This window comes from Thalassophryne amazonica, chromosome 11 (genome assembly GCF_902500255.1).
Source record: "Thalassophryne amazonica chromosome 11, fThaAma1.1, whole genome shotgun sequence".
In the NCBI taxonomy this organism is placed as follows: domain Eukaryota; kingdom Metazoa; phylum Chordata; class Actinopteri; order Batrachoidiformes; family Batrachoididae; genus Thalassophryne; species Thalassophryne amazonica.
In genome coordinates this window covers 17,302,089-17,315,848 of record NC_047113.1, presented here as the reverse complement: position 1 = coordinate 17,315,848, position 13,760 = coordinate 17,302,089, and the positions used below count along the sequence as shown (strand labels likewise).

Genomic DNA, 13,760 nt, shown 5'->3' with positions numbered 1-13,760 from the left:
GATAAACGGTGCTACAGCCGGCTAGATAAGCTAACGTTAGCTATTAGGTATAACTAATTGTACCCCACTCCTCCAGTATTTCCATAAATATATGCTCTACCCAGGCATCTCTCAGTCTCACAGGCAGACTACCCACAGATAAAGACAGTAAACCTATTGTGATCAACAAAAAATATCAGCAGCTCTATCCACCAGCCTGTGTATACAGTTGCATTTTGGCAGAGTCAAAAGGTAAAAGCACGTTATAACTGCAGGCAAAACTAATTGTTTCTGATCGTCACCATGATACGGCATCTTCTGGAAACTGACATATTCCAAATAAGCAGTGAATTTACACAAGACAAACTGTTTCCTCATCTGGTTGGCATGTTCTCCTACTTCAACCACTATCTCCCCTGCAGCTGTCTATAATTGCAGGTCTGTAAGCTCATCCATCCATCCATACATTTTCTACCGCTTTATCCGGAGTCGGGTTGCGGGGGCAGCAGCTCAAGCAAAGCTGCCCAGACCTCCCGATCCACACACACCTCCCCCAGCTCCTCCGGGGGAACCCCAAGGCGTTCCCAAGCCAGCCAAGAGACGTAGTACCTCCAGCGTGTCCTGGGTCTTCCCTGGGGTCTCCTCCTGATGGGACGTGCCCGGAACACCTCTCCAGCGAGGCGTCCAGAGGGCATCCGGAAAAGATGCCTGAGCCACCTCAACTGGCTCCTTTCGACGTGGAGGAGCAGTGGCTCGACGCCGAGCTCCTCCCAAGTGACCGAGCTCCTCACCCTATCTCTAAGGGAGCGCCCAGCCACCCTGTGGAGGAAACTCATCTCAGCCGCTTGTACTTGCGATCTCGTTCTTTCGGTCATGAGCCAAATCTCATGACCATAGGTGAGGATCGGAACGTAGATCAATCGGTAAATCGAGAGCTTTGCCCCCCTACTCAACTCCCTATTCACCACGACGGTCCGATACAGCGACTGCATCACTGCAGATGCTGCACCGATCCATCTGTCGATCTCACGCTCCATCCATCCCTCACTCGTGAACAAGACCCCAAGATACTTAAACTCCTCCACTTGAGGCAAGGACACCCCACCGACCTGAAGAGGGCAAGGCACCTTTTTCCAGTCAAGAACCATGGCCTCGGATTTGGAGGTGCTGATTTTCATCCTGGACACTTCACACTCAGCTGCAAACCGCCCCAGTGCACGCTGAAGGTCCTGATTTGACGAAGCCAAGAGAACCACATCGTCCGCAAACAGCAGAGACGAGATTCTGTGGTTCCCAAACCAGACCCCCTCTACACCCTGGCTGCGCCTAAAAAGCTGCGTCTGTAAGCTCATGTTATTTTTTTATTGCTGTTACATTTATAATAACCAGAATAAACTGCAGGACTCAAATGGCAGAATTTTTGGAATGTACCTTAGGGCATAGAGAACAGTCCCATTGCTGAAGATACGTATGAGGCGGTTGTCCACTGTGACGTCATGCAGGAAGGAACGTTTGGAGTCAGGGATGAAGGTGTCAGGAATCCACAGCAATGACACCAGGCGTCCATCCACACTAACGCTCCCATTTCCTGGAAACACCAGTCTGGAATCTCGCCACCGCTGACGTAGGAAGATAGTTGCTGTGTAGTCCTGAGAAGTTGACATGAAAGAAATTATTTCAATCTGCTGATGTCTCACAAAAGACAAAACTTTTGAATTTACTCACAAACTTTTAGAAAACGTTTTGGATTACCATATTGATTTCGGAAATGGCATCAATGCTGGCAATATCAAGACTCATTCCAATTTCCACAGGACCCTCTGACAGATAAGGACATACAGTATAGGGCTTTGAATATGGATGCAGTGTGACGAGACACACATCCAGCAGAAATATGGAATTTTTCTTCAAAAGTTTTTTTGCTGTTGTAAATGAATATTAAATAAAACCACCCTACCATTGAAACTGGGTCTGAGGTATCGATTGTAACCTTTCATCAGCTTCTGGATCGTTGGATGAAGCTGAGAATCGTTCCAGTCCCCCCAGTGGTGGGTATGATGCATACAATCACTGACAACAATAACCAGGAAAACAAATTCAGTCACGGGTTGGTTTTTTAATAAGCATCCTGAACTTTGAGACTCCACCAAAAGTGTTCAAGTGGAACCCCAATGTGCAAAGTCACCAATGAGGTGACATTACTGGGGAAATAAACAGGTGACAATGAAATTTGGTGTCACTGATCAGATTTTGAGGCAGATTCATATTCATTTTTTAAGTCATATAAATTTTTAATATGTTTTTACACTTTGGCAAAACAGTGCGCCTATCTGCCTTTTTTCCTAATTTAAAGTGTGGAATGTTGGGCATCGATGGAGTCTCTTTGAGTTCTCTCATTTTCTTTCTTGTTTTTTTGTTGTTGTTTTGTTTACTATTTGGAAACAAAAACAATGCTTGGGAGCTCAAAATGTTGCCTTTAGAGGGCACTGTTGTGCATTTGAGCAGTTATGAAGGAGTGCAACTTTAAGCTTGGAGACTCACAAACACCTCGACAGAATTTGTTTGACTACATGGACACATAAAATGTGGCAAGTGGGACACTGAACAGCTGCCAGGACTCACATTTGCACCTACTCTTGTTTTGACACAATAATTTTGAAGACCAGTGTATATTGCTCTGGGTGTATTAGACATTGTACATTTGGACCTTGCACCTTTATGGGACATTAGTTGACCAATTTTGCAACATGCCTTCTGCATATTTATGACAAATAATAATAATTAAAAGGTTTTACAGCCATGAGAAACAACCCGTGCTTTGTTAAGTGGGGAGGTTAAGGATAGATTAATATTGACACTGGGGTTTGTATATTTTCTTCTGGTCTAATGTTGCTTTTCGGATAGGATAAGTCGGGTCAGTTCTCCTTATCACATATAGGCAAAATCAAACCACAATGTATTACGTCATCAACATCTGCCTCCCCAAGTCAGCTGAATTTGTTTCTAGTATTATCCATGGTGTATTATGGTCTGTTGAACGCAATACACCATGTGTCATCTCAGCTGATACTATATGCAAGCTTCACATGCCATGAAGTGACTGGATAGGCATTGAAATGGTAAATGGACTGCATTTATATAGCGCTTTTCCATCTGTATCAAATGCTCAAAGCGCTTTACAATGATGCCTCACATTCATCCTGATGTTAGGGTGTTGGCATACAAGGTGCTCACTACACAATGGGAGCAACTAGTGGATTAAGGACCTTGCCCAAGGGCCCTTTGTGATTTTCCAGTCAGGCTAGGATTTGAACCAAGGATCCTCTGTCTCAAGCCCAACGCTTAATCACTAGACCATCACCTCCCCTTGAAAGAATTAAGGATTCCTAATATGTGTAGGATGAACTCATGGTTATATCATGTTTGAATGAGAGTGTACTTACATACCAGTGTCATCGACCAAACGGTCCCCCCTAAAAATCAGTCTGCCCCGCCTTCACTGGGCATGCGTCATTAGCCGCGGTTCATGGATTACCACCTTGTTTCTGCTTAAAACTGCACTCCAGTTATCATCTATCTCAGCAACAGATATTTGAAGCTTTTGTACAAGTGATCAGAGCGCCATGGCTATATGAGCGGCTAGCTGATGCATTCACTGCGCGTCGGTCATTTCAAAGCATCACCAAGTATCACCTTGTTTATGCTTAAAAATGACTTTAGAATAAGACATTTTACCTTGTCATCTGATGGTTAATAATCCCATGAATCCATTTGATCGCTTTGGATGAAGAGACTCTGTCTTAGACGAGCTGCTCCGAAATGAAGCATGCTCAGTGGAGGAAGGGCGGACCAATTTTGGGGGGGGGGGGACTATTCAGTCTATGACACTGGTACGTTTACTGTTTGGGTCATTTGAACTTGAGAACCCCCTTTGCTGGATGAGGAGGCATCATGGGACATCTTGGGGATACATTTGTGTTAGGATGAGCAATGTTCTGCTTCAGTGACAGATCGGGCATCAACACAATCGTTGACTTACTTATACAGTCTATTTCACTGGACCTCTTATCTTCACTTTGTTGATGTATTTTCAACTGCCCCATTATTGTGAACACTGGCTAATATTTGGTTGTTTATCTGCAACATTTCTGTCATTGCATGCTCTGTCAGTGTTGTGTTGTGTTTTTGTTTGATCTTTGTGCTAGTCTAACCACCTTTAAATGGGTGCCACCTTTGGTTAAAAGAAGTAACCTACGATGGATTGGCTTTCTGTCTAGGGGGAGTTGTAGGCTCTCATCAGCTTCATGCTTTGGTATCTGGGGTGTCTACATAGGGCTCTATTGTTGGTTTTAGCCATAGCAGATGGTCACCCCACAGAGTCTAGTCTGCTTACGTTTTCTTCATATGATCAAAATCCTTAATGTAGTTTTTCCATACCACTATCACCAGTGTGCTTACTTATAGGTTGGGCAAGGTGTGGATGTTCCATGTGTATAGCACTTTGAGATGACTCACTGTAGGGTATGATTAGGCACTGTATAAATAAACAGAATTGAATTCATGTTCTGGAAAATGAATGGGAGTCTCCCTGAAACTTGGGGTTGTACTTTATTTATTTGTTTTCTGCACATGGCCTCTCACCTGTGTTTGAAGGTCAGGCAGAGGATCAGCAGGGGCTGGAGATGGTCAAACATTGTCATTCAGCAGACAGAGGCCAGCAGCTGAGCTCAGGGAAATGCCACAGGAGCCACAGGGTGAGCACCTCAATGCACTGTTCACAAATAGTTCTACAGCAGCAGCAGCACATATGGTAAATGGACTGCATTTATACAGTGCTTTTTAATCTATATCAGAAGCTCAAAGCACTTCACAGTAATGCCTCACATTCACCCATTCAAACACTCACACACTGACAAGGTCCCTTAGTGATCTTCCGGGCAGGCAGTGGTTTGAACCGAGGATCCTCTGGTCTCAAGCCAGCATACTGCATGGCATAAGTCTTCCACCATAGGGTGGCAGCAGATAAGGGTGACTACAAGCCTGAGGAGTAATGTGCAACACAGAAGCTGCTCTTGCTGTTTGATGCTTAAAAACTGCACGCTTATTTCCCCCTCCCTGTTCGGTTACTTTGAAAATGCTCTGGAAACTTTAACCCTACACGCAGAAGCTCTGTCACCCGTAGATTCCTGTGGCTACTATCCCCCTCCATTTATTCGGAGTATAATCCTGTCTATCCCTCAGGAGTTACCATCATCCCTGCTCACCACTGCATCCCCCTCCTCCAATCCTTCTGTCGGTTGTGAGTCTTCATCACTCCTTATTCTGTCATTCATGTTATTGCGCTTGTTTCTCCCAAAGCAATCTCCACTTGCAAACTGATAGTGAACGAGTGCAAAAAGGAATAGAAGACCCTTTTGATGAAACATCTGAAAAAATGCAACACCACTGATTTCCTTTCCAGCATTAAAATTAAGGAAGCACATTTGTAATTGATGCAATCACAGATTTTTTCATTAGTTTTGTTCATTGATTTTTTTTTTGTTACCCCTGCAGCTTGGTTTCAATTCTTCTGTAATGTTTTTACATCTGTTCCCTTCATGCTTGGCTTCACGCTCTCAGTCCTCTCTCATTCTACTCTTCATTCAGCACCTCACCGCCTGCAGCCATGTATTGAACTATATAGAATAATGCAGCGGTCTGCAGCACATCTTCCCTTTGTTTCTCTTTCTCACTGAATGCACTTCCAAATAAGCTTTCTGTAATCTTTACAGCTCTCACACACACACTCTTAAATTTATTTTTAATGAACTATTTCCTTATTCTCTAATTCTATTTATTGCATCTTTTTCTTACCCGGTTTAGTCTTGCACCACTTGCAAAAGTCTTCTCCCTGCTTTGTTCTTCTCTTCCTCTGCTCCCAGGGACAGACTGTTTTTCCTCCTGGGTTATTTCGTAATATATTCCAGGTTTTACTCCATTTACTTAAGAAAATGAAGAAAACCACCACAGTTTCTTGGTATTATTTGGTCCTGCTGTGTTGAACGCTGGCTGTTTCAGTGTTGCATCTTCTCGCTCCACAGCTGTATCTCCCCATAGCACTGCTCCTGCTGCTCCTGCTGTGGTGGCGGCTGCAGCTGTGCAGCCCCCTCCCCTTCTTTCTATCACCGTTTATTGCATTTCATTTGCACTGCATGTCTTCTTTTCCCCTGCTCCCCCCGGCCCCCCACCTATCGACTCACTTCTATACATAACTTGAATCCACAGATAAATCGAACATGTTTTCTAGGGTTCTATTGTCAGAACGATTATGTCACATAATACTCTTTGCCTGCATTCTTTTCTCCCTTAATCTCAATGTAGTTCCCCGTGTGCCAATTTGCACCGACACTGCACCTCCTCTGGTTTTCTACACTCTTCTTCGCCTCACTCATCACCACTAACTCCGCTCCTTTACATCAATGTCATCATCCCAATCGATTGCTGTCCCTGCCCTGCTGTCCATAACTTTAGAGCCATGAAATATCTGCAGTGTCTTCCATGTACCTTTAAAGGATAATTTTCATACTTCTGCAACTTTTCTCTTTATACGTGTCATTACAAGTTATTTAAAAGAGGTCTCATGGTTGATTCCTTAAGACAGGCTAATTTCTGATTCTTTTTTTTTTTAAATCAAACCCAACTCATACTTCTTCTAACTACTGACATTGAAGAGATTGATGATAATGACTAATCATAAAATGCCCCTAAGCAAATTTTTAGACAGGCTGTGTCTTGGATTTGGTGTCAAACTATTCCCAGCATACTTAATTATTCCCCTTCTGCAATACATCACCATGGAATCCCCTTTGATTCCATCTCTTCAATGACCTGTCAAGGGTGATTTTGTAACAGTTAAGGAAGTAGCAGATGAAGGTCCTGCAGCCCATTGGGCTGGTGCTTATCCCTCAATAACATAGCATGCAGTGGATGGGAGTCTCCAGCAATCCCTGAATAGGACGCCAGCACCATGCAGGTAACGTCCACAGTCATAACCCGTAACCAGGTACAGCTGGATAGACTTGTCTCAGGACACAGAGAGGCAGAGCAAAGCACAGACCTGGAGCTGAATGTTGCTGTAGAGAAAGTCAAATATTCAACTGGATCAAAACTTGTGGTCTCCAAGTACTTTAAGTGAAAATTTGCTTTTTAGCCTCAGTGTCTACAGTAATGGGTGACTTTTGGTTTTGGCCATGACCATCAACTTCAACTTTATTTTATCACCCCGAATGGAACTGATGTGCGACCATGATGGCATTAGTTTCCAAGATGTTCCACTCAGTCGTTGTTGCCGTAGCAATCCCTCTGTGGTGAGGAAGACCGTGTCATGATCGGTTGGGATATCTACGGTGTAGCCGGAAAGTATTCACAGCGCTTCACTTTTTCCACATTTTGTTACGTTACAGCCTCATTCCAAAATGGAGTAATTTTTTTCACCTCAAAATTCTATTCACAACACCCCATAATGACAAGATAAAAAAATTTTTTGGAAATGTTTTGCAAATTTATTAAAAATAAAAATCTAAGAAATCACATGTACATAAGTATTCACACCCTTTGTTCAATACTTTGTTGATGCACCTTTGGCAACAATTACAGCTTCAAGTCTTCTTGAATATGATGCTTCAAGATTGACGTCCCTTTTTTTGCCCACTTTTGTCCATTCCTCTTTGCAGCACCTTTCAAGCTCCATCAGGTTGGATGGGGAGCTTTGGTGCCCAGCCATTTTCAGATCTCTCCAGAGACGTTCAATCAGATTCAGGTCTGGGCTCTGGCTGGGCCACTCAAGGACATTATTGACAGAGTTGTCCTGAAGCCACTCCTTTGATATCTTGGCTGTGTGCTTAGGGTCAGTGTCCTGATGAAAGATGAACCGTCGCCCCAGTCTGAGCTCAAGAGCGCTCTGGAGCAGGTTTTCATCCAGGATGTCTCTGTACATTGCTGCATTCATCTTTCCCTCAATCCTCAATCCTGACTAGTCTGCCAGTTCCTGCTGCTGAAAAACATCCCCACAGTATGATGCTGCCACCACCACGCTTCACTGTCGGGATGGTGCCTGGTTTCATACAAACATGACACCTGGCATTCATGCCAAAGAGTTCAATCTTTATCTCATCAGACCAGAGAATTTTGTTTCTCATGGTCTGAGAGTCCTTCAGATGCCTTTTGGAAAACTCCAGGTGGGCTGACATGTGCCTTTTACTAATGAGTGGCTTCCATCTGTCCACACTACCACTCAGGCCTGATTGGTGGATTGCTGCAGAGACAGTTGTCCTTCTGCACAGAGGAATGCTGGCGCTCTGACAGAGTGACCATCAGGTTCTTGGTCACCTCCTTGACTAAGGCCCTTCACCCCTGATCACCCTGTTTAGACGTGTGGCCAGCTCTAGAAAGAGTCCTGGGCCTGGTTTCATAAAGCAGTCTAATCTTTTTGCCTACTAAATGCACTTAGTCGACTAAGGTTAGTAGTCCAACTTAGTCGTCTAATCTCCATTTCATATTGACGGTTAAACGTGTACATTAGCCATGTAATGTTTGGCAGCCTCATCAATGCAGTTGTCAAGAAACATCTCCAATGGGTGAGAGTTTTGTTTATTTCCGGGTTGGTTGTTTGCTACAAACATGGCCGAGCCCGCAACACCAGAGGAGAAGCACTCCCGGCCATGGCATCCGTAAACATCTCCAATGGATTATTCCGGTCCTGGAACACCCGTTTCCACCGCAAGGCTCTGCTTCCTTTCTGCTCCATCAATTGGTGCTACATTACAGCTGCCATTTTTGAAGTAAGACACTGACGTTTTGTCGACTATTGCGGAACTTTAACCAACTCAGCACTTTGTGCAATGACTAACATCAAAAGATTAGTCGACTAAGTGAGTTTGGTCAACTTAACAAGATTAGACCACTTTATGAAACTGGGCCCTGGTGGATCAGAACTTCTATTTATGGAGGCCACTGTGCTCATTGAGACCTTAAAACAGCAGAAATGTTCTCTGTACCCTTCCCTAGATTTGTGCTTCAAGACAATCCTGTCTCAAAAGTCTACAGACAATTCCTTTGTCTTCATGCTTTCAACTTTCAACTGTGGGACCCTATATGTAGACAGGTGTGTGTCTTTCCAAATCATGTCCAATCAACTAAATTTATTCCAGATGGACTCCAATTAAGCTAGAGAAACATCTCAACGATGATCAGTGGAAACAAGATGCACCTAAGGAAAAGCCTGTGAATACTTACGTACATATGGCTTCTTCTTTTTTTAATTAATTGCAACAATGTAAAAAAAAAAAAAAAAAAACTTTTTCACATTGTCATTATGGGGTATTCTGTGTAGAATATTGAGGAGGAGAAAAAAGAATTTCATCCATGTTGGAATAAGGCTGTAACATAACAAAATGTGGAAAAAGTGAAGCGCTGTGAATACTTTCTGGATGCACCGTACATCCAGGATCAATCTAGTGATGCCTGTGTGTCTGTTTGTTTAACATGGTCATGTTATTGCAGGGTCCTTGACAGACCCTTAGAGTGGTCCCATGGCTGGGAAATCCCAGATGATTGGGTTCTAAGGCCCTGCGGCAGCCTTCATCTGCCTCCACAGCCCTTTGGTTACAGGCCATCACTTCCTCCGCCCTAATCCGCTGTTGAGGACTTCTTGTTTCACCAGAGCCTGATTAGCCATCTTGTGTGCAGGGTTCCCATTGGGCATTCATAGTTACTGTAGTGGCCGCAGGGCACACAAGGTCCCCACCGTATTTCACCCCAACAGGCAATCCCCTGCTCGATTTGTTACCCGGCTGCTACATCTTGGAGATGGGGTTGGACTTTTACACCCAATTTGATCCTCTACAAACAGTCTTGAAAATGAGTTGAAATGAAATAAATTAAGACCACATAGCCAGACATTCTTGAGATATGATGATAGGGACTTGTCAGATCAATTTTGTGGCACTGGTGAGCAGTTTGACAGCACTCTGACATTACTGATGATGATGACAACAGCTATTTTTCTCATCTACACTCAGCCATCAGTTGCTCTGCAAGCACATTACTGTGTTAAATGGTCGGGCACTCACCTCCAGAGGTTGTGACACAGTGAGATTAATCTTTGTTAATGCTCCTCAGAATGAGCTTCAACACTAATTACTTCGCATGACCTCTAACAGCCCACTACTGGAATCGGCACGCATGGCAAAGCCTGGAGGATATACAAGGGTAGGCTGAAAAGTTCTAAGGCTGACTATGATGCAGTTGTCGAATTGAACAAATTCAGGGTTATTTTTCTACATAGTCTCCCTGTAACTCCACACACTTCTTCCAGCGGTGCTTGAGTGCTTCGATTCCCTTGGCATAGAAGCTTTCATCTTGAGAGTCAAAATAGTCCTCAACGGCAGCCATCACCTCATCATTGCTCCAATAGTGCTTCCCAGCCAAGTTTTTTTTCAGGTTTGGGAACAGATGAAAGTCTGTGGATGCCAAGTCAGGGGAGTATGGTGGGTGGTCTACCAGTTCGAATCCACACTCATGGATAGTGGCCATGGCCACTGTTGACTTGTGAGCTAGGGCATTGTCTTGATGGAACAGCACCCCTTCCGTCAGCTTTCCTGGTCGCTTCTTTTTGATAGCCTCACTTAACTGTCTCAGTTTTGTTGTCTCTGGTTCAAAGTGGTGAACCCAACATTCATCCTGGGTAAGAAAATGTTCCATGTAATTGGCTGGATCCTCTTCAAATTGTGCCACGTTTGCCTTCGACATGACTAGCCTGGTGCATTTCTGATCAGGCGTCAGAAGACGTGGCACCCACCGAGCTGACACCTTTGACATTCCAAGTTCTTCATGCAGAATGTGTTCAGTTCTCTCGCGGGATATTCCCACAGCATCTGCTAGCTGATTAATCATCGATCGTCTGTCGTCCATCACCATTTCATGAACAAGGTCAATGTTTTTCTGGGTTGTGGCTGTTGCAGGCCGCCCAGACCTTGGGTTGTCTTCAAGGCTCTCTCTGCCCTTCTTAAATTCAGCTGCCCACTTCTGCACTGTAGATATGGCGGGAGCTTCATCCCCTTATGTAGCAACCATATCCGCATGAATGTCCTTGGGCTTTAACCCCTTCTTATGCAGGTACTTAGTCACACCGCAATGCCAGATTTTGTCCATTTTTGCCGTTTCCCTCTACCACAAACTTTCAAACTTGGCTATGAACCACAAACTACCTCACAACCTGGAAGAAAAAAACACAGTTAGTCATCAGAAGAGTTGAACTTAATGCATGCCAAGTTTTATTGAAATGGCATTTCTCCTTCTTGGTGAGCCTTAGAACTTTTCAGCCTACCCTCGTATATCACTCAGTAACGCCTTATGAAATTGTGTGTCCATGATTTATCCGTTGCAGGCTTGTAAAGTCAGGTGTATAAGGAGTTTGATAGTGGCACATTTTTTGTAATTTGTGAGTTGTTTAGAGGCTCCCATGATGCCGCTCATTACAAGAGATGCAAAGAGGGGAAACATTTGCAAAAGGCCACCTTAAATACCCTTTCTCATGATTGGATTCACCTGTGTAAGGAGGTCAAGGGTCAATGAGCTTACCAAACCAATTTTATGTTCCAATAATTAGTGCAAAATGTATTAAAATCAATAAAATGACAAGGGTGCCCAAATTTATGCACCGGCCCAATTTTGTTTAAATAATTATTGCACACTTTCTGTAAATACTAGAAACTTCATTTCACTTCTCAAATATCTGTGTGTTTGTCTACTATATGATATATTTAACTGAAATTTCTGATCCAGACAACCAATGATTTATAAAGGAAAATCATGAAAATTATCAGGGGTGCCCAAACTTTTCATAAAACTGTAAATATGTCAGAGAATAATTGGATTTTACTTTCACAAATAAGCAACATTTTCATTATTTCACTATTTCTAACCCTCTCCCTAACCATAACCTAACGCTCTCCCTCCCCTAACAACAATCTAACCCTCTCCCTACCCCTAAACATAACTTAACACTCTCCCTAACCATAACCTAACCTTCTCCCTTCCCCTAACAATAACTTAATCCTCTCCCTCTCCCTAAACACAACTTAACGCTCTCCCTAACCATAACCTAACCTTCTCCCTTCCCCTAACCCTAACAATAACCTAAACCTCTCCCTACCTCTAACAACAATCTAACCCTCTCCCTTCCCCTAACTCTAACCTTCCCCTTTATCTCTCTCATTTTCAACATGTCTGTCGAGCTCCTCGCTTCTTTATAACCGAGTTCGCTCATCTTTTTCATCCACCTTAGTCTCTCCTCCTTTGTAAATAGTTTCGTCCCTGTCTCTTTGTGACTCATCCTGTGGCAGATTATGTGATAATTTCCTTTTCAGTCATTTCCTACCTTTGGTCAGGTCAACGAATGAGCTGTCCAAAAAAAATTGATGTATCACATTGAATGCTGTATTAATGGAGGGTTGTGGTTAGAACTAATTATTGTATAAGCTTGTTATTATATATTATGCAGCAGGATTAATCCCTTTACCTTAATCATCTAAATTTTGAGGATGGACAATACAGAAAACATGACATAGAGGTGAATACAGTACATATATCAAATTCAAATAATAAAGAAAAAAAAAAGATCATATACTGGCCACAATATTGGCTGAAAGTGAAACACAACTGTAGAATGAGGTTGCAATAATCAGTCTCTCTGGAAACCCACAACTTTTGTTTTAAGATTGGGAAACTGAAAATGTAGCAGAAACAAACAAACAAGAAAATTCAAAGTGGATGTTTCAGAAAATGAGTTAAATCTTTTGTTTATTTCCGGGTTGGTTGTTTGCTACAAACATGGCCGAGCCCGCAACACCAGAGGAGAAGCACTCCCGGCCATGGCATCCGTAAACATCTCCAATGGATTATTCCGGTCCTGGAACACCCGTTTCCACCGCAAGGCTCTGCTTCCTTTCTGCTCCATCAATTGGTGCTACATTACAGCTGCCATTTTTGAAGTAAGACACTGACGTTTTGTCGACTATTGCGGAACTTTAACCAACTCAGCACTTTGTGCAATGACTAACATCAAAAGATTAGTCGACTAAGTGAGTTTGGTCAACTTAACAAGATTAGACCACTTTATGAAACTGGGCCCTGGTGGATCAGAACTTCTATTTATGGAGGCCACTGTGCTCATTGAGACCTTAAAACAGCAGAAATGTTTCTGTACCCTTCCCTAGATTTGTGCTTCAAGACAATCCTGTCTCAAAAGTCTACAGACAATTCCTTTGTCTTCATGCTTTCAACTTTCAACTGTGGGACCTTATATGTAGACAGGTGTGTATCTTTCCAAATCATGTCCAATCAACTAAATTTATTCCAGATGGACTCCAATTAAGCTAGAGAAACATCTCAACGATGATCAGTGGAAACAAGATGCACCTAAGGAAAAGCCTGTGAATACTTACGTACATATGGCTTCTTCTTTTTTTAATTAATTTGCAACAATGTAAAAAAAAAAAAAAAAAAAACTTTTTCACATTGTCATTATGGGGTATTCTGTGTAGAATATTGAGGAGGAGAAAAAAGAATTTCATCCATGTTGGAATAAGGCTGTAACATAACAAAATGTGGAAAAAGTGAAGCGCTGTGAATACTTTCTGGATGCACCGTACATCCAGGATCAATCTAGTGATGCCTGTGTGTCTGTTTGTTTAACATGGTCATGTTATTGCAGGGTCCTTGACAGACCCTTAGAGTGGTCC

The 13,760-nt window shown here is 43.0% G+C and overlaps 1 protein-coding gene across 1 annotated transcript in view; it reads right to left on the bottom strand.

Annotated features, from left to right (window-relative positions):
- gabrp (gamma-aminobutyric acid type A receptor subunit pi) overlaps positions 1 to 5,895 on the bottom strand; it is a 58,041-nt gene extending 52,146 nt beyond the window's left edge. The window contains exons 1-5 of the mRNA XM_034181935.1: positions 5,833 to 5,895; positions 4,621 to 4,700; positions 1,937 to 2,049; positions 1,732 to 1,799; positions 1,411 to 1,628 (exon numbers count right to left, since the gene is read on the bottom strand). Of these exons, the coding sequence (XP_034037826.1) occupies positions 1,411 to 1,628; positions 1,732 to 1,799; positions 1,937 to 2,049; positions 4,621 to 4,679 (458 nt within the window). The 5' untranslated portion in view covers positions 4,680 to 4,700; positions 5,833 to 5,895. The remainder of the gene's footprint in view (positions 1 to 1,410; positions 1,629 to 1,731; positions 1,800 to 1,936; positions 2,050 to 4,620; positions 4,701 to 5,832) is intronic.
- Between the last annotated feature and the right edge of the window lie 7,865 nt (positions 5,896 to 13,760).